Source organism: Narcine bancroftii, chromosome 3 (assembly GCF_036971445.1).
Source record: "Narcine bancroftii isolate sNarBan1 chromosome 3, sNarBan1.hap1, whole genome shotgun sequence".
Classification (NCBI taxonomy): Eukaryota; Metazoa; Chordata; class Chondrichthyes; order Torpediniformes; family Narcinidae; genus Narcine; species Narcine bancroftii.
Window position 1 is genome coordinate 197,684,890 of NC_091471.1, and position 27,936 is coordinate 197,712,825.

A 27,936-nucleotide genomic window follows, 5' to 3' on the forward strand; every position below is an offset into this window, starting at 1 on the left:
CAATGTATAGCATTGCAGCCTAATCATAATTCTTTGTATTCTAAGTGGACATTCATTCAATGGCTTTTAGAACAATGCAATCAAGGGCTTATGGTCAGTCTCTACACTGATTGCTTGTCCTGACACAAACTGATGAAATCTTTCACAGGAGAATGTGATGCTTACCAGCTCCTTTTCTATTTGAGCGTATCGTGTCTCCTCATCTGTCATTGAGCGTGATGCATACGCATTGGGTTGCCAGTCATCATATTTTTGCCGAAGAGCTGCACCGAGCCCACTATGTGATGCATCTGATGATATCTTGATGACTCTCGTTGGGTGGTAAAACTTCAGAACTGCTTCCTCTGTGAGCAGTTTCTTTAGTTCACTCCATGACTTTTCATGTTCATGATTCCACTCCCATTCAGTTTTCTTTTCTGTTAGTCTTCTCAATGGAGCCATCTTTTCTGAGAGGTTGGATATGAATTTACCCATTTAGTTGACCATTCCATTAAACCTCTGTCTGTCATTTTTGCATTGTGGCCTTGGCATGTTCCCAATGGCGGACACCTTTCTGGGATCTGGTCTGATGCCCTCACTGCCAATAATATTTCCTACAAATGTTAGTTCTGTCTCCCTGAGCTAGCATTTCTCTCTATTCAGCTTCAGGTTTGCTTTCCTTAGTCTCTCATCATCCTCCGTTCTCGTGGTTCCACATACTATGATGTCATCCATTGCGGTATCTGTTTAGATCTCTTGCATCCAGGCAAACTCTTAGCTTTCCATTCTTTTTGTCCACAACAATGAGTGAACTCACCTACTCCATTGGTTCATCTATCTTCTGAATCACATTCAGGCTTTCCATCCTGTCCAACTCTGCCTTTAGTTGCTTTTGAAGCGCAAATGGAACTTTTCTGCATGGATGTATTATCGGTGGCACATGTTTATCTACTCTGATCATGTGTTCCCCTGGAAGGCAGCCTAGACTCTGAAATAGGTCATTGTACCCTTTCATGAGTTCATCGTAGACTGTCTTTCCTTCGCTTTCCACAACAAGGACTCTTTTTATCAGGTTCAGTTTCTCACAGGGTGTTAAACCTAGTATGGCCTGTATATCCTTTGGTACCACAATGAATGCTAGCATGTGCTCTTCATCCTTGTGTTTCACTTTGCATTTTCCTTGCACTGGTATATCAATATCTGAAGATCCTGTCACCTTCATTTTTGTTCCATACATCTTTGGTCTGGGTCTAATTTCTTAAAATCAGTCTCTGACATTATGTTAATTTGTGCTCCAGTATCCAATTTAACTGAAATGTATATGTCATTCACTTTTAATCTCAACATCCAGTCTCTGTTTTCTTTCTTGTTTTCAGTCACAACATCTACATAGAATTCCTTTATCTTCCTTTCATCTACTGCACGAGCTTTGCTTTGTTGCACTTGGTTCCTACAGCAATCGGCATAATGGTTGCTTTTGTTTGCACATATTGCATCTTTTACCATATGCTGGACACTTTTTTGGTAGGTATTGTGTACAGCATTGACGACATGGCTTTCGGTTGTTCCTTTCATTTTTGTTTGCAGGCCAAGCCTCTTTCTAATTTGGCGCACTTTTTATTAAGCTGTTTATGTCAGTTCTTGCTCAATGCATCCATTTTGCAGCTAGTTTCACTGAGCAGCTCTTTTGCCATCCTTTTTTACAGTTTCTGTATTCCTAAAGAGTGCTATGGCTTTTTCAAAGTCTAGATTTTGCTCTCTTAGCAGTCTTTCCCTTAGACTATTATCTGGAATACCATCCACAAGTCTGCATGTTATCAACAAATCAGTCAGTCCACCAAATTCACACATTTTGTTTCTGTTTCTCCACTTTGTCCAGTGCCACTCACAGAAACTTACAGTGCCTGGTGCTCCTAGGTGGTTTCCCCTCAAAGTACTAACCAGTCCTGTGCCTTCTTAACTTTTGAGATCAGACAATCTCAGGCGTATTCAGGCTATTATGCTTGTTACTTGCTTGGTTCCATAACTCCAAAGGAAATGGGCCAATGACAATTTTTCTCAAGTAAAATAGTTCAGTAACAATTGGGTCTAGAGCAGTGATCCTCAACCTTCCCTTCCCACTCACATACCACCTTAACCAATCCCTTACTAATCAGAGCACTGATGGTGTAGGGATTGCTTAAGGTGGAATGTGAGCTTAGGGGGCAGTTTTAAAACCACTAGTTTAGAGAATTTAGAAGTGACTACATTTCTTTGGATCTTTATCTGCTTCTGCAATGCTGTTGAATTGAGAGAGAGAGAGAGAGAGAGAGAGAGAGAGAGATTCTTCCTAAAGTGGTTTGTAAATATATTTATGATCTCACTGAAGTAAAATGAAATCCACCTGGACAAAAATGGTCAGAATCAGAGGAACAGGAGAAAATTGATGGAGGAAGAAGGAGTGATGTTGGTGAGATTGGAGTTTGGGGTGAATGAAGTCAAGGAAGGGTTTAACACATGAATGAGGATATTACGCTTTTATGTGTTAGGATGACAGGTATCAGTGTAAACAAATGTGATCTCGCGTTGCTGATGAGATGAAGCTTCTGCAGGTTGGAGATTAGTCCACAGTCTGGAGGAGAATTGACTTTCAATTTCAAGAATGAGGCCCTCAGAGGCAGAAGGCTGAATTAATGTTCCAGTCTTGCCAACACCAACATCACTCCTTCCTCCACTATCAACGGACTCTTGTCTTTCCAATTCTGACCTCCTCTGTTCAGTTGCCAATCTTGTAAAGGAGCAACTCAAGAATTTTGAAAGAGTTCATCAGATCAAATATCATCTGAGGTCAAATGAATGTGTCTGCTTTCTCAGAGCACATTTCAATTAGGTGGAATGCAATCGTTGAGAACCCAGTTTCTCCAGATGTTGTTTGTTTGTCACAAACAGTATAGTGAGAAGAGTTCTTCAGCAAACAGATGAACAGGTTATCTCTAAAATTTATACAGCCATGGAAAGGGAACAATTTATAGGTTATCGGATTACAATGAAAAGGAAGATCAATTCGCACCAGGCAAGGGTAGCATGAGAACACTGTTCAATTGTGCTATAATGCTTTCAGTCCTTCTTAATGTTTTCCTGAAGTGAATTACGTCTTTCAAGACTGGTTGTTGCTTTAATTGCGTTAGTCGGTTTAATTAACTATTTTTCTATTGGGTTCTAAATGTAATTAAAAGTAGATTGAGGTGTAGTGAGTGACCCATTGTTTAACTAGTGATATCAAAGCTTCCCTTGGATTTAAAATTAAGACCAAGTGCTTTTTACTAAATGCAGAAATGCATTATTAATGTGAAGAAAGCTAAACACACAAGCATCTCAGTCATTCATGCAGCTTAATGGCAAAGTCTTCTAAATCCAACTGTGTCATTTGGAAAATACCAGAAGTCTTGATGCAACCCAGCTGCTGTCAGCAGTCAAGAATGTGTTATTCTGACACAATACAGTGAATGGATGACAAACTAGAATTCTCATTAAATATGCCTCCAGTCAAGTCACACTGTTAAACCAACAACATCAGAGTATTCTAATTTAAGCTACTGTGACAGCAGAAGATGGGCTCCTCTCCAAAAGAATATTGATTCTCTTTTCCCCATCCAGATACTAGTTGATTCTGTTTCTTGTTTGGAGAAGGAACTCTTGATGCCCGATGAATTCGTGTTCTTCGAATTTTCCCTTCCACTGCACCCGTTCCTGCTAAATGGGGATGGTGCTGACCTTTCTTCATTTGGATTTATCAGGAGGTTCCTGAAGGTGATCAGATTTATTTGTCTGCTATTTCAGATTATGCCTTTCTTTGTTCCTCTTACTCTATTCACTCTTTATTTCTCAACTCTGTATTTTATCTTGTAATGATTTTATCTTGTCCCCTCTCCGATATTCCAATGTTTCACCATTTCTCAAATTTCCTCAGTGCCTTTTCAGATTTGGCTCCTCCTTAGATAAAGCTGTTGATAACATCCGTGTCTCCCATAGCATCTTCAGAAGGGAGTTCTGTGAGAGTCTCTCTCACTGTTCCCCATCTGCACTGCCTGCTGCTCTCAAGCTCCAAGACCATATTCTCACCCAGACTCACTTCCACACCCACAAGTCCTTCCTGGTTACTTGCCTCCGCCGCCATCTGGTGCTGCGTGGATTCCAGTTCTGGTTCCAAGCCTTCCAGTTTGGCCCCCACTGGGATCTCAAGTACCTGTGTTGCATTGACTCCTGCTCCCTTTGGTTCTCCCGGCATATCATTCGGACTACCTTCAGCTCAATGTGCAGGTATCAGCAGACCTTCACTCTCTCCGTACCTCACTCGCCAGGATCTGCCACAGACCTCTCCTACACTTCATCCTCTGCTGGATCCATGCATTCATCTGCTGATTCTATGTACACCTGGCACCCGTCAAGGATCAGAAGCTCGTGTCCCTGGAAACTGCTGCATTGGGGACCCCCCTACCTGGGTCTCCACTTTGGACCTAGTGGTTTACAGGACCGAGCTCCTGATACAGGACTCTACCTTAACCCTGGCGACCTACAGGATCAAGCCTACGATATGAACTATCATCCTGAAGCCGCCAGCCCACAGGACCAGGCTTCACACGTGGGTTTCAATTTTGGCCCCAACAACCTACAGGATTAAGCCTCCAACATAACATTTCACCTTGAACTCGGAAACCAACAGATCCGAACTTCAGATGTGGGTTTCCACCTTTGCCCCTGCAACCTACAGGACTAAGCCTCTGTTGTGAACTCCTACCCTGGCTCCAGGAGTTGACAAGCCTCTTTCTCTCCACCCTCTGACTTTCCCAACCCTCTCCATCCTCCCTTAGACCTTTCCTACCCTTCATCTCCAGATCCACCCCAACCTCCTCCCCTCCCTGACACCCTCCACCCACTGAATCTCTCCCACCCCCACCTTGTCTTCACCATCCCCTCTGACCTTCCCCTCTCAGAGACTGTACTCTGTCCTCAGTAAAGGTCTCACCTTTGTTCCCCTTCGCCCACACCTTATCGAGTTCTGCGCATAACATGATGTTGAACTCTTCCTTCCATTGACTCCATCTCTGTGCTTACTTCCACAACCACAAATATTCACCCCCACCCTCCCCAACTACAGATCCCTTCTGCTTTAAAATGTCTTGCTCCTCCTGGAAACCTCATTGCAGTCTTCTACCTGCTCAAGACCTTTATATTTCCAACTACCACTAGACATCAACCGTTTTGACTTCATTATTCCCTCACTCATTCAAATCTCACCCTCTTGAAATGCCTGGCCCTCCATTCTCTCCACACCAATCCAAACCTCACCATCAAACACCACAGACAAGGGTGGTGCTGTTGCAGTCTGGTGCACTGATCTCTATCTAACTGAAGCCAGATGACAACTCTCAGACAACCTCCTCTTACTTACCCATCCAACAGGACCCCAGCAAAACTCATCAAACCACTGTATCATGTACCATCTCCGATCTCCATCACTTCCAGTCACCTCCCGCACACCCATCATGTCCATGTGCTCCTGCCCCATCGAATTGGTCTCCGCTTTCCATGACTCTGTTTTGTCCACCCTGGTCTAGTCCCTCACCACCCTACATCCAGGACACTTCACATGCCTTCTGTCACTTCAACAACTTCCAGATCCCTGAACTCGATCGCCTCATGTTTACCATAGATATCCAATCCCTATACCTCCATCCCCATTCTGAAGACTTCAAAGCTCTTCATTTCTTTCTGGACAATAGAACCAACCAGTTCCCCTCCACCACCACCCTCCTCCAGCTGGAAAAACTTGTCCTCATCCTCAATAATTTCTCTTTTGACATCCCATTTTCCCCAGGTTAAAGGGGTAGCCATAGGTACCCACATAGGTCCCAGCTATGTCTGTCTTTTTTTTGACTATGTGGAGCAATTCATGCTACAAGCCGACACAGGCAAGGGCCCTCAAATCTTCTTCTGCTACATTGATGACTACTTTGGTGCTGCCTCATGTACCCATGATGAGCTCGTTGACTTCATCCACTTTGCTGCCAACTTCCACCCCGACCTCCAAATCACTTGGTCCATGTCTAGCTACATTCTCCCTTTCCTCAGTCTCTCTGTCTCCACCTCAGGAGACAAACGTTCGACAGACATCTTCTACAAACCCGCTACCTCAACTACACCTCTTCCCACCCTGTCCCCTGTAAGGATTCTATTTCATTCTCTCAATTCCTCTGTCTTTGTCACATCTGCACCAGATGTGTTCCTCATCCATGCCAGATCATCAGAGATGTCTTCCTTCTTTAAACAACGTGGCTTTTCCTCGACTACCATTAACGGCACTTACCCACATATCCTCCATTACTCGCCTAACTGCCCTGGCCCTCTCTGTCCCATGCACAACAAGGACAGGATTCCTCTTGTCCTCACATACTACCCCACCAGCCTCCACATCCAACACATCCTCCTCTGCCTTTTCCACCACCTATTACCTGATCCCACCATTAGACACATATTCCCCTGACCTCCCCTCTCCACCTTCCACAGGGACTGCTCCCTCTATGACTCTTTTGTCCACTCCTCCCTGTGATAGTACAGATTCTATCACCAATGTGTATATGTACATATGTACAGATGGCAGTGTCGGATGACTGTGATTGGCTGAGAGCGTAGCCACACCTACTGGCAACTCTTAAAGGATTGCTCCAAGCCAGACCAGGTCATTCTGGACTGGTCGACCTCCTTGTGATATGCTCCAGTATTTTAGTTAATAAAAGCCTTTGTTTGGATCAACAAGTCTTTGGTTCTTTCGACATGCATCACTCTCCCTCCCCACCAATCGTCCCCTTGGAACCTGCCCCTGTGACCACAGGAGTTGCTCCACTCATGCCCACACCTCCTCCCTCAGCACCATTCAGGGCCCAAAAAAGTCCTTCCAAGTGAAGCAACATTTTACTTGTGAATCTGCAGCAGTCATCTATTGCATCTGGAACTCCCACTGTGGTCTCCTCGACATCGGAGAGACTGGACGCAGGTTGGGAGATTACTTTGTTGAGCACCTCGGCTCTGTCTGCCACAATAGTATGGATCTCCCAGTGGGCACTGTTACAGGGATATTAGAATGGTTATTGATAAATAGGTCTTTAAAAGAGATAGATTGTGGGGGTTAAGTGTAGGTTACACTTCACAAACAGAGTAACATTTCACAAAAGACATCTCATTTAAAATGCAAGAGGTTTGCTGAAGCTAGATGTTGAGACTCCATTTGGCTTTGCAGAAGTAATGAAGAATGCTGAGCTATTGTGTATAGGCAATAAAGTCCAAGCTCAGAAGTACTGATAAGATCTTTCAAAGATTTGGTTTGGAGCCTTGGGTGAGGTTTTTGCTTTTTACAAGCAGAGGGAGAAAAAAAAAACAAGCAGGATTCTTCTCTCAGAGAGAGAGAAGTCAGTTCTACAGTAGCAGTTGAGGCTGAAAACTGGCAAGCTGGCAGGCTTGTTGAAAGACCCCATTTTGAAGATGGGTTGTGAGTTCTAAGTTCAGCCTGTTCAAAACTCTTGTAGTCCTTACAAGAGGAAATGGCTGGCTAGAGGTTTCTCCTGAAATAAGGGAAACAAGAGGAACTCTGTGGTGATTTGGAAGAAGAGGTCATCATTTGGAAAACCCATGATGGGGCAAGTTCCTTCAGCAAGATACTCAAGTGACTGATTGGAGGAAATCAAGTTTGTGTCCAATGAGCAACAAATATCTCTCTGAAACCAACAAGAACCCTTCTGAGCAATAACCATTTAACTTTAAGCATCAGAGCCTGGTGAAGATACATAAATGTTAAATTTTGTACACAGTATAAGAATTCCTGATACTGGTGAACTTGGAGAAGTGAAAAGTAAATGAAACAGAGAACTTTCCCGAACATATACACATTACATACACACGTGCTTAGAATTAGAAGGGGGTTAAGTTTGGTTTAGTTCATAGTAATAAGTTAAAGTTTGATCTTGTTATTATGTTTAAAGAAAATTAAAAACAACCTTTGTTAAAGTAACCATTGTCTTGGTGAATTTCTGTTGCTGCTGGGTTTTGGAGCCCATTTTAATTTTCCATCCCATTCCCTTACCAACATATCTGTGCATAGTTTCATGTACTGCCAAACTGAGACCACCTGTAAATTGGAGGAACAACCCCTCATCTTCCAACTGGACATCCTCCAACCAGATGGCATTAATATCAACTTCTCTGGCTTTTGTTAAACCCCTTCCCCAACCACCCCCTGTTTCTCCCATTGTCTCTTCATTCCCTGTCTCTTTTCTCATAGACATGATAAATTCGACATGATAAATATCATATCCAATTAACACCTTTTATTGGTCTGGATTCCTCCCCATTGTTTGAATTCTGAGACTTTGATCTATCCTGCTTCTGCCTTTTCTGATTTTTCCTTGAAGAAGAACTCATCCCTGAAACATCGGCAATATATCTTTTTCTCCTATAGATGCTGAAAAGACCAACTAAGTTCATTTCAGAATGTTTACTACTGATCCCACCAAGACTTCAATTGTTCATTGTCTGGAAACATGGATTCCCCACAATATTAGGTGTCTGGAGGCCAATTCCATTTGCCCCTTCAATTGTTGGCTTGTGAACCTTGCTTGGAGACTGGCTGTGACCAATCCTCTCTTAATATCTCTTCAGATTGTCTGTTTAGAGTGACAAAGCATGAGCTAATTATGATTGTCCTGAATTTTGACATTAACATCATGGTGGCATTGGAAACTTGGTTGAGAGGTAATGAATGAATGATGGTGAGGATTCCTCATTTCGGCTGATGTACAATAATTATCTGTTTATTGCACCTTCACCGACACCACTATGTTCCCTTCTTTTGGCACTGCACAGATTGCATTTTAAACCCTAAATCTCATGACAATACCATAATCTGATATTATTTCTCGCCCCAACCTTGCCTTAGCACATTTAGCACCCTCGGACTCCATCAGTTTCTGTTCTTCATGGTGTTTCCTGAATCCATCATCTCACAAAGGAGAGTGGTTCTCTTTAAATGCTCTATTAATACTGACAGTCATCATCTGGATTTTGCCAGATCACAATATCCAAACTAATATTGTGCTAATTGAAGTTAAGACTATTTTATGATGACTCACTTCCCTCTCTGTTGATGAGATAAGATGTGGGTCTCTTTCCTCCCTGACCTTCCTTCCCACTCACCATCAGCCACTTCTGTTTCTCAACTCTGTTTGGTCTTCCATTCTTTGCGACATTGAGTCAGGTTGGATTTGACTTTTGCATTTAAGATGAACCTGTAAAAGTGAAGTTTAAACCCCAGTGAGCACTCCTCTGTACCACTCACCTGTAGCAAATGGTCAGAATTCATGGACTTATTGAAAGAGAATCACATGGTAATTAGGTATTTACTTTGTGGGAGAAGCCAAAGAATGGTAGTAGATAACTGGCTAACCGGAGGCCTGTGACAAGTATTGTGCCTCAGAGGTTGGAGTTGAGTCCATTGTGGTTTGTCATCTATTATCAAGAATCTAACTGATATGATGAACTGGATCAACGTTGCCCGATGACACAAAGACTGGAGGTATTCTGGACAGTGAGGCACGCTTTCAAAGCTTGCAATGGGATCTGAACCAGGTGGAAAAATAAACTGCAAAATGGCAGATGGAATTTAATGAGAACAAGTGTGAGGTGTTATAATTTAGGACAAACCACGGTAGGTCTTGCATAGTAAATGGTAGGGTACTGAGGAGTGGGAAAACAGTTACATAATTCCTTCAAAGTGGTGTCACAGGGAGATAGGGTTATAATGAGAGTTTTTGGCACATTGGCCATTTATTGAAATATTGAGTACAGGTGTTGGGATGTTATGTTGAAATTATTTAAGACATTGTTAAGGCCAAATTTGGAGTGTGTGTGCAGTTTTGGTCACCTACCAATATGACATATACTGTATCAATAAGGTTGAGAGAGTGGAGAGAAAATTTATAAGGATGTTGCTGAGACTTGAGCTGATTTATTGGGAAAGGTTAAACCGGTTCAGACAATTCCCTCCAGTGTTAGAGATTGCGGGGAGATTTGAGAGAGATAAACAAAATGATGAGTAGAAAGTTGTAAAGGTTCCATTATTGTCACGCAATACTACATTTAGAATGTAACATAGGAGAAATTCTTTCACTCTTATCTAGTGTAAGGTAGACAGAAGGCCTTTTTATACTGGTGAAAAAAAAGTGAATGTAAAAAGCTCCTAGGACGGATTCAGCAGGTGAACTCCAGGCGGGTACACGCAGATGTGAAGCGACTCTCTCTACCTCCTCCATAAGGCAATACTGCTGAAAGCGGCTGCAAAGGGGCTGGCTGATTACATCATCAGCCCACAACCCACGAGTGTAAATTTTAAAGCGTTCTGTGTTTAGATACTTATTACTCAAGCAATCACATAATTACTCTGATCATATTAGTGATGGCTAAAGTTTTTTTGTTCTTTTGGGTGGGAGGGAATCTCTATGTTAATTTTTCGCCTGCCAGTGCATATGGATGACATCTCAGCGATGGATGGCGTAACTGCACCACTTGCCCTGGCTCCCTCAGCTCTGGAAGACTGCTCTATGAAGGCAACGCTGGATTAGCATTATAGACCTTCTCCATAAAAAGGTAAATTCACCTTTTTCTTAATTGAGCTGGTTTTAATAGAGCATTGCACTATAAAAAGGCCTAGAAAGTTGCCACTTTGTCCAGCACCCCACACAGAAACCTGCAGCACCTGATGTTCCTAGATGGTCTCCCCTCCATGTATTGGCCTTGCTTTGCTTCTGAGATCAGACATTCCCAGATAGGTTAAGAGCAAGCAGGTTAGATGAGATAAGAATAAAAGGAAACAAGTTAAAGCTGAAAAGTTTAAGGGGGGTGCTTGTGGCATCAAATCTGCTTTGAAGAAAGATTGGATTATCTGTGGCTTGTCAATGGTAAAAACAAACGCAGTTTTTAACAGATTGCTCATTCATGGCAAAATGATTTGGGATGTTTTGAGCTATTGAAAGGGATTGATCTTGACACATCAACTTTGTTTCTATTATATTATGTAATGCAACATAAATTGTGTTGATGTGCTTCTAATGGGCTTGGTCAATCTTGCTAGGATCACGTGTATATATTGTATATGGGCTGCACCTCTGAAACAATTGCGGTTTTAAATTTTATCAAAAATAGACCTTATTCACAATGAATTATTTACAAAAAGAAAATCGTTCCAAGTCTCTTCTCATCCTTATTTTTGTTTCCATACGATTCTATCTGTATATTGTTATATTCATTTGTTTTTCCACCATTACTACCACTGTGGCAACTTGTCATTACTTTCTCCCCCACTCCCGCCTGTTGTTTGAAGGGCTTCCCCTTGGCCTCAACCCCTCAATGCCTGGTAATGGAATGAATCTAGACTGTGGTCCTTCCCCAGAGTGCCCTCGTGTTGGCTTCACCAAGCCTCAGTGTGTCCCTTAGCATGTTCTACTGCAGCCTGGAATATGCCAGTCCGTAGCCTGCCCATATCAACATCTCCATGTGCTGAAAGGCCTCTGAAACAATTGTTGATCACCCTCAGTGTCAACTCTTAATCCCAATGGACACAAACTGATGGATAATTCATGAATAGATCCTGCATCGGCATCACACTGCACCTTTAAGGAAGGAAACTGGTTCTGACAAAGGGCCACACACTTGAAATGTGGTCTGTTTCTCTTTCCATGGATATTGCTTCCAGCCTTTTCTATTTTGGTTTTGATGATCCAGTATTTGCAGTTTTAACTTTTTATTTGCATGAAAATTAAGTTGGCTAACAAGGATTTGGCCACATGGTGGCACTCATGAGGCATGATTGGAGTCTTGGCTTAGTTGACAGACTCACCTGTCTTAGGGACTGGGAAACAAATCCAGGCTGTTTTACCCATGCAGTCTTGAGGGAGTGAATCTTTCAGATGGGATCATTGACAAAGGTGCTGTCTGCTTTCTCTGTTCCATGGCATAATTGTCACTGTCTCTTGGCCAATAGCTTTCCCTCTCCCAGCATCAGAAAACAATATAATCTGATAATTATCATGTCAGGAGCTGACTGTGCACAAGACCACATTAATGTCCCCATCTCCCACATTACAACTGCGACCATAGTTAAAAGGTACTTCTTGCAAAATAAGTATTATGTAACATGCAGAGGTCAAGAAAGGTGACATATAGGCACATGTTCCCCCTATCCTTAATTAAAACGATTCTTATTTTGAGGATGGAGGAAAATTGTATGCTGTTGTGTAGGAAGACCCAAAATGTAAAAATTTCACCTTAAAATCACGGTCGTCCTATATGCCAGGTCTAAAAATTCTTACCATTGACGGAGAAGTTTCAACATCACTGCCATCTTCCTACCGACTCCAACATAACCTCGCACATTGTTGTTAGTTGTCTGTGAAGTCTCAGCGCTCCTCCGCAGGGTTCATCCGCCCGGTATGACTGCTGTCGGCTCTGTATAGGCTTTAAATGGCCTGTTACAGGTCCTAACAGTGGTTTATTTTAAAATATCCAAAAAAAGTCAATAAAATTTAAATCTTTAAATGATCATATGTTATTAAAATATTGTGATCTGCTTTTAACTGCATCCACTGGTCAGCAGTAAATGCCAGATTTGGGTAGTCTTGTACAAAGGGTATCACTGAAAACCAACATTTTAGGTGGAAATTCCTGGGTCATCCTACATATTAGCATATATGGTATTTTGTATTCTAACCTAAAGTTAGAAAGATTGTGTAAATTGAAGTGTTTGGAAAGCTGTGCATAACAGACACTGGGAATGGATATGTTCTTGCCATGTAATATTTTTCTCCACTTTATTTGTTTGTAATGTGTCATATTTTATTTTTTTTCTGTCAATTCTCTCTTTTGCAGTGTATCTTCCCTTCTCATTAAATCTTTTTCTATAATTACTATTTCTTTTTCTAACTGTTCTATTTCTCAATTATATTTTTTAATCTTGGTCATATAACTAAATATTTGTCCTCTAATAAAGGCTTTCATTACATCCCATTAAATAAATTTATCTGTCATAGAATTTGTATTTATTTCAAAATATATTTTGATTTGTTGTTCAATATATTCTCCGAAATCTTGCCTTTTTAACAATATAGGGTAGACCTCAACAATGAAGACGCAGTTTACACCCGGTACCGCACAGATGGCAGTCTCTTCAATCTGAGGCGCCTGCAAGCTCACACCAAGATAAAAGAGCAACTTGTCCGTGAACTACTCTTTGCAGACGATGCCGCTTTAGTTGCCCATTCAGAGCCAGCTCTTCAGCGCTTGACGTCCTGTTTTGTGGAAACTGCCAAAATGTTTGGCCTGGAAGTCAGCCTGAAGAAAATTGAGGTCCTCCATCAGCCAGCACCCCACCATGACTACCAGCCCCCCCCCCACATCTCCATCGGGCACACAAAACTCAAAACGGTCAACCAGTTTACCTATCTCGGCTGCACCATTTCATCGGATGCAAGGATCGACAACGAGATAGACAACAGACTCGCCAAGGCAAATAGCGCCTTTGGAAGACTACACAAAAGAGTCTGGAAAAACAACCAACTGAAAAACCTCACAAAGATAAGCGTATACAGAGCCGTTGTCATACCCACACTCCTGTTTGGCTCCGAATCATGGGTCCTCTACCGGCATCACCTACAGCTCCTAGAACGCTTCCACCAGCGTTGTCTCCGCTCCATCCTCAATATTCATTGGAGCGCTTTCATCCCTAACATCGAAGTACTCGAGATGGCAGAGGCCGACAGCATCGAATCCACGCTGCTGAAGATCCAACTGCGCTGGGTAGGTCACGTCTCCAGAATGGAGGACCATCGCCTTCCCAAGATTGTGTTATATGGCAAGCTCTCCACTGGCCACCGAAACAGAGGTGCACCAAAGAAGAGGTATAAGGACTGCCTAAAGAAAGCTCTTGGTGACTGCCACATTGACCATTGCCAGTGGGCTGATATCGCCTCAAACCGTGCATCTTGGCGCCTCACAGTTCGGCGGGCAGCAATCTCTTTTGAAGAAGACCGCAGAGCACACCTCACTGTCAAAAGGCAAAGGAGGAAAGACCCAACACCCAACCCCAACCAACCAATTTTCCCTTGCAACCGCTGCAACTTTGTCTGCCTGTCCCGCATTGAACTTGACAGCCACAAACGAGCCTGCAGCTGACGTGGACATTACCTCTCCATAAATCTTCGTCCGCGAAGCCAAGCCAAAGAAAGAAAAAAAAATGTTTTTGGTGGAATATTCTCATTAAAATATGACCAACTGATTCTGACAAAGAAACAAGTTCAAATGGTATTTTCTTATGAATTAAAATTGCCCCTCCTCTTGCTTTTGAATTAAAGGAAGATGAAGATACATGTCCAACCCAGTCCCTCTTCAATTTCAAATGTTCTTTTTCGGTTAAATTAGTCTCTGCAAAAAAGCAATGTCAACTTTCATCTTTTTTATATAAGCTAAAACACGTTTTCTTTAATTGGATTATTTAAACTCTGAACATTAAACATTGCAAAATTTATATTAGACATCAAAGTAAAACTCAAACAACAAATACAAAAAAAACCCCTTAACTTTCTATCCCTTCTACTAACTAAAAAAAAACTTAAAACTCCCCTTAAAAGCCCCCCCTTTCTTTCTATCTCTTCTAATAATTCAAAAAGATTTAATCTTAAAGCTTCCCTTGATAAATGATCACTAAACAAAACAGCACTACAAAGTAGTAACTCCCCACTTAGCTGGGTGTGGACAGAAATAAATCACCCCCACAGGTGGCAGATGACTTTGGAAAGCTTCAGCGACCTCTCTTTCCTCAATCGGACTCGTAAAATGATAAGTCTAAATTCCCATTGATTTTAATCCCAAAACTTGTTCCAGATCATCAATATCAATCAAGCTCTTTGACGGATTCCCATTCTTGTTTCCATTCTTCTTCTCAGATATCCTCCTCTGAGGTGAAGTGTGCCTTTCAACAGCCCTATCAGGCAGAGAATTAGCAAAGGTTAAAGCATCATAATCATTCTCAAAAAACAGTCATTGAAAATTACCATAAAAAATTTTCAATACTGCAGGATATCTAAAAGAAAATTTATAACCCTTTCTCCAAAGCACCTCTTTAGCAGAATTAAACTCTTTACGTCTCCTAATAATTTCTTGACTCAGATCTGAATAGAAAAAAAACCTTATTTCCCCGTACCATCATCGGGAATTGATATCTACACGCATTCTGAACTGCTACTCTCAAAATAGTTTAGCTATCTTGATATTTTAGACAGCGAATCAAAACAGCTCGTGGTGGTTGACCTGGATCTGGTTTACTCCTTAAAGCCCAATGAGCCCTATCCAACTCCAAACCTTCTGGAAAAAACTCCAATCCCAATGCCTCAGAAATCAATTTTTAAATAAAAATTATTGAATCTGAACCCTCGATTCCTTCAGGAATTCCCACTATTTTAACATTATTTCGATGACTTTGATTTTCCAGAGAGTCTGTCTTAAATAAATCTTCCTTCTGAATCTCCCGTCCAACGAAAGAATCTTTCACTTTCTCTATTTTTTGTTTATTACATTCTACTTGGTCCTTACAAACTTGAAAGGCACCTTCCATTTTCTTAAAATTATCTTGAACTGTGTCCACCAAATTCAAACATTTATTGACATCACCTTTAACAGCAAAAATGTCCTTTTTAAGAGAAGAAACTTCATCAGAAATATTATTCATTTTTTCAGTTATATTCATAAATCCATGTTCCATCTGAGTAGATATTTGTGTTGACATATTGCCCATTTGATGTGCCATTGATCTCAAAACAGTAAAAACAGCTTCAAAGTTAGTGTCCTCTCCTTGAGGCCTACCTTGTTTCTCTTCAACAACAATCAACGATTCTTCTTCCAATTCTTTTAATTCAGCCTTCGATTTAACCTTGCTTCTGGTCTGGACCCCTACAGGTCCAGACCCAATTTGTTCAGAATGCCACTGACCCTCACCGACAACCCAGACCTTATCCAGTAACTCCCGGACCCGTGACGCATCGCGCATGCCTGGCAACACAGAGGTCCGTGCATGCACGTCTTCCAACATGCTGCCCTGAATCTCCATGCCGCCGGGACCCACAGCAGCACCACGCGTTGGGTCTGTCGTGGACTCCAGTGATTCTGCAGCGCTCCCGACAAATGAAGAAAAATAATTGGTAGCCCGGCGCCATCTTGTGGTGGCACCAGGGTAATACTCAGCTGGGCTGGAGTCCTTTGTTGCTTGGGTGGCTATCCAGTCGACTCCAAGGATTCCATTTGATAAGTAGGCCTCACTTCTTCTAAACTTTTAAAGTGAAGTTTCTTCTGAATTTGTGTCTTCAATTTCTTTGTATTAGCTGCCATTACAGTCTTTAAACATTCAGATAACTTCCAAACAAACTTTTAAAACTTTTCTGAGTGTTTAAATTCAGGTATTTTTTAGTCCAACTGGGGAAATATGGAATTACAGTTCTTCCTCCTTTTCCATCAGGCCACACCCCCCTGGAATATTCTCTAAATCTATTGTCATCAATAAGGGTGAGTAGTCAGGTAATAATTTTGCTTTATATTCGTTTTTTTTTTAACTCTTCCTTGAATCTGGGCTGAAAAAAACATATCAATCCTAGAATAGGTTTTGTGTCTGTTTGAGTAATATGAATAATCTCTTTCTTTTGGATGTTGTTTTCTCCATATGCCAATTATTTTCATATCATGCATTGAATTTAATGTAAATTTGGCTGCTTTATTATTTATATTTGTCTTCCCAATTTTATCTATCAATGGGTCTAAGTTAAAATTAAAATCTCCCCCTAATAAAATGTGTCCCTATGTGTCTGCCATTTTTAAAAAGATGTTTTGCATAAATTCCTGTGCATAAATATTCATCGTTCCAAAATTCTGAATAAATCTGGCATTTCATCATTACATATCTACCCACTGGGTCTGTTATTACTTCATTTTTCTTAATTGGTTGATTTTTATGAATTAATATAGTAACTTCCCTGGCTTTTGAGTTGTATGATGATGCTACTACATGACCAACCCAGTCTCTCTTTAATTTGCGGTGTTCTAATTCAGTTAAATGTGATTCTTGTGTAAATGCTGTATCTATTCTCTCTTTTCTAAATAATGTCAGCAACTTTTTTTTCTCTTAATTTGATTGTGGATTCCTTTAATATTAATAGTCATATAGTTTAACGTACTCATCTTTTTGAGTTCTCTTCCAGTTCTTTAAAATCTCCATCTCTCTTCTTTTAAAATTAGTTTTTAAATTGATCTTATTCTTTACTGTATATGACAACACAACTGATAAGAAATTAATAAAAATTTAATTGAATAGTACTATTTGAAAAAAACATTGACTTCCCCTTAACTGAGTTGTCTTTGCCGCTTCGAAAGACAAGCACGCTCCCTTTTCTATTTGGGTTGTGGTGTTAACTGCAAATCTTGACAGATTTCGTGGTAAATAATTTTTTTTCCCTTTCCTTTTCTTTTTCCCAACCCTCCCCCAGAGAAAATAATATATATATATATATTTAAATATAACAAAGCTTTTTTTTAACTTTAAATGTGTATATTCAATTTTTTAATATTTTAACTTATTTATATACATTTATCTTAATAATCTTTTTAATATTTATTTTATTCATCTTCTTGTTGTTTATTTGATAGTCGGTTTGCAAAGTGATAAGTTTCTTCTGGGTTTGAAAATAATCTGTTTTGTTTACCAGGGTAAACTTTTAACACTGCTGAATATTGCAATACAAATTTATAACCTTTTTTCCATAATATATTTTTTGCTGAATTAAACTCTTTTTGTTTCTTTAAAAGATCAAAACTAATGTCTGGATAAAATACATGTTCTGGTGGTTCTTTATTTTCTTTCACTTTTTTTCTTGCCAATTCCAGTATTTTCTCCTTTAATAGTTTTATTAGTATGGAGTGTGGTTGCTTATTTGGTTGTGGTTGTGGTTTTGGTGCCAATGCTCTATGGGCTCTTTCAATTTTTACCTCTTCTTTAAATTCTTCCACTCCCAAGATCTATGGGATCCATCTTTTTATAAATCCTTTAACGTCTGTTGCTTCTTGGCCTTCCTTTACGCCCGCTTTGTTTTTTGATTTTTTTTAAAATTTCACTGGGGTTGGTTGGTTTTTCATGACCATTACTCCATCCGTGACGTCACCCCCCCACCCACCCCCCCGGACTAAATATTATTTGATGCACTTCTGAAATGTACTCACTGACAAAAATCACTTTTTTGTTTCTCTCATCTCTTCACATGAGAGATGAATACTGAGCCAAACCTATTTACAGTTGTTCAATGCATAGTTTACAGTAATCTTTAGAAACATGACTTTAATCATATTTACTTTGTAGGGCTTGAATGTTGTGGTCCTGGTAACATGTATTGGCAGAAAAATTCTAAACGATAAAACAAGGATTTTAGGGTATCTGCAAATTGAGACATTTTTTAAAAAACGTACAGAATGCATTCTCTAAGTTAAATATTGTATTTGAAATCTTTAAACAACCATAAATACAAAATAATTTGAATATTTTCCATCAAATGGGCCTCTGACTGAATTGGTTAATGTAAGCAATAGAGAGAAGATTTCATGGTGAAATCTAATTTTATTGTTCGCATTTCCAGAAATATTCTTGGAAATTGTGAAGGTAGTTAAAAGGCAATTTCTGATCATTTTAAGCAGAATGAAATGAAGTGATTCAATTATTCATGGACTCTCTATAAGTTATCACCTGATTGAATTATTAAGTTTACTGCAGCTTTCATTCAGTTGAATTTTCAGTGATCAGTGTGGAAAAGGAAATAAGGATAGAAATGAATGGGAAGTGCACAACTATCTGAACTAATGGTCACTGGTCACAGGTTATTCATCAGGTTATTCACCAATTTACAATGGCAGCTTGCTCTTCACAGGATGGAAATGGCTCACAATCCTGAGGGGGGAAAAAAAATATACATCTTGAAATGAATTTTATTCCTAAAAATAATAAATAAATGATTATAAAATGAAAAATACTTGATACAACTTGAAATGAAAAATACACCCCCCCCCCCACCATGTCTCAAAACAATTGCCCTTCGTATATACTGTATACTCTTCCCTTCCGATGGATGCTGCGTGTCCTTGCTGGGTTTCCTCCGGCATGTGTCCATTGCACTCAACCTCAGTGTCTGAAGACTTTATTGTTTTCAAAAGATCCTCTTGAGATCTATTAAGCAACGGAGAGGGTGGGTTAAGGAGTGGAGATGTCTCTGAAAAGGTGACCATGAGGATAAACTGTTTATCCACATTCCAAAGATGTACGGGGGTTGGTAAGTTATTGGTCACATGGGTAGGTATATTTGGGTGGCACAGGCTTGTGGGGCAGAAGGGCCTGGTTCCATGCTGTATCTCTAAATTATATATAATTTTTAGCAGAATCTTGAAGGACAATGTCTTGAGCGTAAATTAGGTAGAATTGGGCTAGTGTACACATGCACTGAAATTCTTACTTGCTGCAGCCAAACATGTCATTGATTTTTTTTAAAAAAGACTGCAATAGAAAACATGAATTGAACTAAATTTAGACATACAGGCCATTTCGGCCCATGAGTCTGTACCGCCCAATTTACACTCCATCAACCTACACCCCCGGTATGTTTTGAATGGAGGGAGGAAACCAGAAGCCCCGGGGAAAACCCATGCAGGCATGAGGAGAATGTACAAATTCCTTATAGACCGTGTGGATTTCGAACTCAAGTCCAGATCGGTGGTGCTGTAAAAGCGCTGCTCCAACCATGCCACCAATAAATCCAAAAGATAGAGAGGTAATAAATATTCAGTTAGCTTCGTGCAAGTTTTTTTTTAAAAAGGTGACTTTGCAGGCAATCCACTTGTGGTGGTGTGGTTAAGAGGCTGATAGGTGTTGGCAAGAAACCTCGTTGTGCTGGTCTTCTGCCTGAAGGCAACAGAGAGAAGAGGTTGTGATGCAAACAATCAGTATATTTAACACAGTGCTCCTGTAGAGTATCCGATTACATGCCAAATCTGCTCAGACTCCTTGGAAAGTAGGGGCATTGTTGTGCCTTTTTCACGTTTGCCTCTGTTCTGGCTCCAGGAGAGGTCTTCTGAAATGTGGATTGCCAGGAACTTGAAGGTACTCACTTTCTTCATGTCTGTCCATCAATGTTGATGGCTGTGTGATCCCTTAGCCTCTCCTTCCTAAATTTAACAATATGCTCCATGGTCTTGGTGACATTGAGAGCAAATTGTTGTTCTGACATCACCCAACCAGATTCTTGATGTCCATCCTGTATTCTGACACATTTCCAGTTATTCAGTCAACAATGGTGTTGTCGTTAATAAACTTGTAGATTGAATTGGAGATTAACGGCTGCCCAGTCATGATTGTACAGTAGTGGATTAAAGCATGCAGCCTTGGGATGCCCCTGTGTTGATGATCAGAGAGGAGGTGATGTTGCCAATCTGTACCGATTGGGGTCTGCTAATGAGGAAGTTGAAGACCCAGTTGTAGAGGAACAATGTATTAAGTTCCTTCATTTGATCATAGGTTTTGCTGGTATGATGGTGTTGAATGCCAAGCCCCTTGGCAAACCTCCCTCCTCCCCAATCACCTTTTGGCTCCTACCCCTGTGACTGCAGGAGATGCTCCACTCGAGCCTACTCCTCCTCCCTCACCACCATTTGGGGTGCCAAACAGTTCTTCCAAGTGAACTAACACTTAACTTGTGAATCTGCGAGAGTCGTCTACTACATCCAGTGCTCTCGTTGTGGTCTCCTCTATATCGGAGAGACTGGATTTTCTTCGTTGAGCACCTCTGTTCTGTCCTTTGCAATAGTGTGGATCTCCCAGTGGCCACCCATTTCAATTCACTACCCCATTTCCTTGCTGACATGTCTGTCCATGGACTCGTGCACTGTCAGGCTGAAAAATGTGCAAATTGGAGGGACACTTATTCCGTCTGAGCACCCTCCAACCAAATGGCATTAATATCTACTTCTCCAATTTCCATTAGACCCTGCCCCATCTTTCCTTTTGTCTCCTTTCCTCTAGGTCTGTATCTCTCTTCCTGTTTCCCTCTCTCCTTTCACAGAGCCAAAAATATCTCCTCCCCCAACCAATTCTCACCTTTCCTCTCTCCTGTCCTCTTATCATATCTAATTAACACCTTAAGTCTGTTGGTCTCTACTCCTCCCCTCCCATTGTTCCCTTTCCTCAGCCTTTTAACACAGATCCTGCATTTTTTACTTGTACCTTGAAGAAGGGCTCAGGCCCAAAATGTTGGTTATGTAGCTATGAAACAGGTAGAGTTTCTCCAGCATTTCTGTGTTTTTACTACATTCACAGGGTCTGCAGACTTTTTGTGCTTCACTCCGAGTTGTAGTCAATGAACAGCAGGCTGACATAGGTGTTCATGTGGCTCTGATCTAACATAGAACGGAGGGCAAGCGAGATGGCCTCTTGGGATAATAGGTGAACTTTCTGAGATAGGAGCTGATCTACTCCATCGCCACCCTCTCGATCATTTCATCTTGGTAGACGTCCGTGCCACTGGCGAATAGTCACTGAGGCACATCACCTTTTCTTCTTGTCGACCAGAATATTGGATCTCCTTTTGGAGCAGGTGGTGACTTCTGAATGTTGAAGGATCAACAAAATATAAACCTTGCCTATAGCATGTGTACAAGAGGGAAATGGGCACTTTGCATCCATGTTCTCAGAGTGGCCTGATAGAGGCATTGAGAGGGTAGATAAGGAAGATGGTCAGAATAATTTTTTCCCCCATTGTAGTGCAATAAAAAACAAGAGGGCAGAGGTTTATCTCAGGAGTTCTAAAGAGGATATAAGGGATAAATATTTTGCAGAGAGTGCTAGATATCTGGATCACTTTGCCAGATGAAATCAGAGCCGATCACTTTTTAAGAGACATTTAGATGGGACTTCATTTTGGGAAGGCATGGAAGGATGTGAACCGAAAGGGATTAGTGCAGATGAACAATTGGGTTGGCTTGAATGTGGCAGATAACACAATGCCAAAGAAATATTCATCCTGCTTTCTGCTAATTTTCCGTTTCTATTTCTGCCACACAACTAAGCTTTTCAACAACTTTTGTTATTATGCTTTAATGCCCTAAAATATATTAGTGATATTTACTAAGCAATTATTAAGTTATTCCAATTAGACTCTGGAAAACAGAGCATCATCTTCAGTTGTTAGCTTCTACAGAAAAATACTTTTACATTTCAAGCTATTAGCTTGGTGTTAACACACATTCACATTATTTTAATCCACTTGTCTTTTATCATTATATTCACACAATTTTCCATCTTTGGATGCTGAGCCTCTCTGAGTTCTAGTTAACTGGGTCATGATAACCTTCTGGAACCTAAATGCATTCTTAGAGACTGGAAAGACCAGAACAATTAATTGTGGGTCATCCAAGTCCTATCCAATTCTCATCACATCACAAATCAATTAACATGACATAGCAATGAAGAACAGAAGTCCCAGATGGAAGCCCTAGTTTAAGGCCATTAATACAAATGTAATTTTTTTTTAGTTTAAATTAAGACTTACAGCATGGTAACAGATCCTTTCGGCCCACGAGCCTGTGCTGCTCAATTAATCTACACCCTCGGTACGTTTTTTTTGGAAGGGCGGTAGGAAACTGGGCCACTGGGAAAAACCCATGCAGATACAGTGAGAACATACAAACTCCTTACAGACAGCACAGGATTTGAACCCAAGTCCCAATTGCTGGCACTGTAACAGCATTGCACTAATGGCTAAGCCAATCGTGCTCCCCATTCTATTTATTTCTGTGATCAGCTAATCCTTTGATCTACATAGAGCTTCAGAGCTGGAATACTCTGCATCTTTGTATTGGAAAAGTTCTATCCCTATATTCATAGATTCAGAGCTATGACATCATGGAAACAGGCCCTTGAGCATAGATTATCCATGTGGCCAAGGTGCCTATCTGGTTTAGTCCCATTTGATTAACAAGCCCAGGTAAGCCCAACTTCTGAACAGATGTGTTATTTTCCATTAGCAAAACCTGTGAGAAATTGTTTAGGATGAGTGTTTAAGTTGAGGGGGTGGGGGAATCTGGTAAACCACTGTATGCATATATTTATCTGTCTGGGCACACCCATTGGCAGACTGTACCTGTGGCCTCTCCCACAGGCTTCTGAATAAAAGTGACTGTCCCTCTGCCCCTTCCTCAGTTCGGGACAGTCAACCAGCAGGGATGTGCCTTAATTCCATTGTGAATAAAAGTCTTATCAGTCTTGCTCAACTTCAGTCTTTTGAGTCATTGATGGGGCATCAATTTTATTCACAGTAGTCTAGACAATGGAGCAGATCCTGAAGCCAAAGAAGCTGGAAATTGACCCTCAATCGCTGGAGGCCTCCACCAACTTTGAACTCTGACTGTGCTGTTTCAAAGTGTTCCTGCAGGGATCATCAGTCATTGTTCAGTGGAGAATGACAAACTTCAGGTACTGCACTCCCGAGTTGGGCCCCTGGTGTATTTGATGATAAGGGAAGCCGTGTTGTATCTGGAGACCATGGACACATTGAAAGGCCAGTACCAGAGGAAGGTTAATGAGGTATACACCTCCTAGTACTTGAAAGCAGTGACCGAGTCAAACGCTGACTATCTCTGGGTCCTGCAGACCCTCAGACGGGCCTGTGAATGCACGGCCATGACGGCCATGGAGTACACAGAAAACCTGATTAGGGATGCCTATGTTCCAGGCCCAACTACACCTGCTCAATTGTGAGCTCAATCTGCAGGGGGCGGTCGAATTGGCAGGAACACGGGAGGTGGCCCTTCACAACATGGAGGGCTACTCAACTGACAATGTGGTCGCCTTGTTGTTGCCCCAGGCAACGCCGCTGTCACATTCTGCCAGAGATCTGATCACAGCAGCCATACACCATGAGTGCCTAACACCATTACCGTTATGTTCCACCGGCAAGCACCCAATGTGCCACTTCTGTGGACTGGGCAAGCACCTGAGGAAACACTGCCCAATGAAAGATACGGTCTGCTCCAGCTGTGGGAAGAAGGGACACTATGCAAAGGTATGTAGATTGAAAACACCTCTCCTTAGCACCATTGCATGCGGGCTGTGGGGGCCACCACCCTGGACGCTGCTCTTCCTCGAAACTAGTGGCACCACATTTGAATCGAAGGTGCCGCCATCTTGAGCACCATCTTCAAGATTCAGCAGTGCTCTGTGGGGCTGCCATCTAGGATGGCGCCATCTTCTGACTCAACATTTGAACTCTCCAGTGCAGCAATCCTACACTGGCTTCCATCACACTTGACCAGGGCAGTCCCCATCAACTTCCCAGATCAATGATGGACATTCTGGTAAATGGCCATGTGACGAGTTGCATGTTCGATATTTGGAGCACAGAGAGCTTCATCCACCCTGACGTGATGCAGCACTACTTCCTCATTGTAAGGCCAATAAGCTAAAAGGTCTCCTTAGCCTCAAGGTCACCTACGGTGAATGTTGGCAGTTACTGTGTATTGACTCCAACTGCATGGCACAGTTATAATTCTGTGCTGCTGTGCTAATGGGACTAGACTTTCAATGTCTCCTTAAAAGCGTAATGATGGAGTATGATGGGTCCCATTCACCCCTTATTATCTATAACCAGCAGTTTTTAAATCACCCACTGCTCTCCACCGACCCTTCATCCCCCACTCCCATTGCACACAGTCAACAATGTGACCGCCCATCATACATGAACTGCAGACTCCCCACCCTCAAAATCACCCCTCCATCGCTGTTTGCCAACCTCACCCTTTCTGTAAACCTGTTGACACCAAATGTAGGAGGTACAGTGCCAGGGACAATGGCTTCATTAGGGCAACGAGGGAATCATTGAGTCTGGCACCCTTGGAGAGAGCAAGTGGTGGTAGTGAGGAATGGGGAGGAAAGGAGGATGGTCATCGATTAAAGCTAGACCATTAACAGGTACACACAACTTCCCCGTATATCCAATATGGTGAATCAAATTGCCCAATACCAGGTCTTCACTACTATTGACTAACATACCTTCACCTCCCCAAACATCCAGAGGATCACTAATATACAGGTACATGATCCTTTATCCGGACATCTAAATTCTGGAAACCTCCAAAATCCGGCAAATGGGGACCAGTGGCCGAGGAACTGCGGTTGGGGGAGACGGCCGGGCAACTAGGAGGGGGTGGGGGTGGATACGGCAGCACAATTTGGGTGGGCATTTTGAAATCCAAAAAAATCTGAAATTCGGAACACAATGTCCCCCAAGGGTTCTGGATAAAGGATCATGTACCTGTACTGGATTCAAGGTGGACGGCTGCCTCTATCATTTCCTGAGAGTCCCCTTTGGCATCACCAATGGGGTCTCAGCCTTTCAATGGGAAATGGACCGCTTGGTAGATCAGTACCAGCTACTGGCCACATTTCCATACCTTGACAATGTCACCATCTGCAGTCACGACCTGCAGGACCACGATGCCATCCTTCAAAAATTCCTTCACACCTCCAAGCTCCTTAACCTCATCTACCATAAAGCTAAATGCATATTTTGCCTTGCCAACCTTGGCTGTGTTGTTGAGAATGGAATCATTGGTTCCACCCTGACCACATGTGCCCACTCGTGGAACACCCCCTCCCCCACAGCCACAAGGCCCTGAAAAGGTGCCAGGGCTTCTTTTCTTACTATGCCCAGTGGGTCACCAACTATGCAGACAAGGCCCACCCCCTCGTTAAATCCACCTCTTTTCTCCTAACACCAGAGGCCCATGCAGCCTTCAGCTGCATCAAGGTAGAAATTGCCAAAGCCAAGATTCATACTATGGATGAATCTGTCCCATTCCAAATGGAGAGCAATGCATTAGACTTCATTCTGGCGACCACACTTAACCAGACCTGTCACCTTCTTTTCCCGCACCCTCCAAGGCCCAAAAATTCGACACTCCTTGTTTGAGAAAGAGGTCTAAACCATTGTCATGGCGGTATGGCACTGGAGGCACTACCTGGCCTGGAAATGATCTACCAATGTGTGGTTGCGTTCATGTTCAATAAGCAACAACGAGGTAAAATCAAGAACGACAAGATATTGAGATGGAGAATTGAACTTTCCACCTACAATTACGATATCTTGTACTGGCCCAGAAAACTCCATGAGCCCCCAGATGCCTTATCCCGAAGACTCTCAAAAACTTCTACTGGTGTAGCGTGGAGAACATTCTGGCTGGTTGCATCACTGTCTAGTATGGAGGTGCCAACTCTCAGGATAAGAATAAACTGTAGAGGAATGTTTCCTCAGCCTGCAACACTGTGGGCACCAGACTTCACTCCATTGAGGACATATCATCAAAGACTCCCACCACCCAGGCCATGACCTCTTCACTCTGCTACCATCGGGGAAAAGGTTCAGGAGCCTAAAGGTGAGCACTAAACAGCACAAGGACAGCTTCTTCCCCGCTGTCATCAGATTCCTGAATAATCAATAGTTTTATGAACTGAAAGACACTGCCTTACTTCTTGTGCACTACCATGTTTTTCCTTACAGTGACAGTGATGTAGTAAGATGGTATAAAATGAATGTACACCTGTGATGCTGCTACAAAACACCAAATTTCATTACTTGTCCATGGCAATAAATTCTAATTCTAGAAAAAAATCCAAGACCATTACAGTCCAAGCTCAAAATGCCCCAAAACTCCCAAACTAAAATCTCAAGTCAGTCATGTCAAGTCCATCAGTCAAAAAGGAACAGCTCTCAAGAGTCTGGTTGCCAGGCTTAGAATTTTTAGCTTGGTTGCACACTGGGCTTCTAGTTGGAGGAGGAGACAGATGGTCGTGATCACTGTAGACTTACGACTTTCGTCACTTTTGAATGTGGCAACAATCATCTTTAATTTCTTCACACAGGAATTTTCATCTAGTGACCTCCTAATCATCACACGAGGTTCACCAATAGGGTTAACAAGTGGTCTTCTGTCACAAAAGGTCTTCCCCTCTAAACACCCTGCCTTGGGCCATCCACTGACTCCTGTCACATGAAGTCCTCCACTTGGAAAGGGACTTGGGAAGCCCAGGTCAGACACACACACACACACACACACACACACACACACACACACACACACACACACACACACACACACACACACACACACACACACACACACACACACACACACACACACACACACACACACACACACACACACACACACACACACACACACACTTGTACCCATAGACAAAGTAGCTCAGTCTCCTTTCTCCTACTGAAACTATTGGGTGAGCACACTGACTGACTGCCCTCCAACCAACCGACCAACTGCAACCAATTCAAAACTCAATGTGCTGGGCTCTTCAACTGCAACCAATTCAAAACTCAATGTGCTGGGCTCTTCAACTGCCCTCAGTTCCCCCTACTGGTGGAGAGAGGTTGACAGCAGTGGACACACTCTCCGTGAGCCCACCAGCTTCTAGCATGTGGATCTCACACTTCACAGTAGCGTACGATCCATTCTTTGTAGGTTCGGTCCTGTCTCTGGACCTAAAATAAAATTGTCCAGGGTCCATAATAGCTACCAGGAGTGGTGAAGGAGGCAGATACAACAGAGATTTAAGAGACCAAGACAGACACAGAAATATGCAGGGAATAAAGAAAAATCATGTTTAAGCAGCAGAGTTTTAATTGAACTTGGGTATTATGTTTGGCCCAGAAGAGTGGGTTGCAGGGCTTTTTCCTGTGCTGTTCTATGTCCAGTGATCAACATGAGAAACTTTTAGTCTTGCAATGCTTG

The 27,936-nt window shown here is 42.0% G+C and overlaps 1 protein-coding gene across 6 annotated transcripts in view; it reads right to left on the reverse strand.

Moving 5' to 3' along the window:
- Nucleotides 1-14,563: 14,563 nt before the first annotated feature.
- The window catches only part of LOC138758000 (protein SPMIP2), a 45,911-nt gene continuing 32,538 nt past the window's right edge, over nt 14,564-27,936 (reverse strand). Inside the window, exons 6-9 of one of the 6 annotated variants that reach the window (XR_011354027.1) lie at nt 19,192-19,312; nt 18,987-19,036; nt 18,448-18,499; nt 14,957-15,040 (exon numbers count right to left, since the gene is read on the reverse strand). Coding sequence is in view for 4 of the 6 variants with exons in the window: in XM_069926244.1 (XP_069782345.1) it covers nt 14,955-15,040; nt 15,727-16,162 (522 nt within the window). In the remaining 2 variants the exon portion in view is untranslated. The other 5 variants (XM_069926244.1, XR_011354026.1, XM_069926240.1 and 2 more) reach the window with 5 other exon arrangements.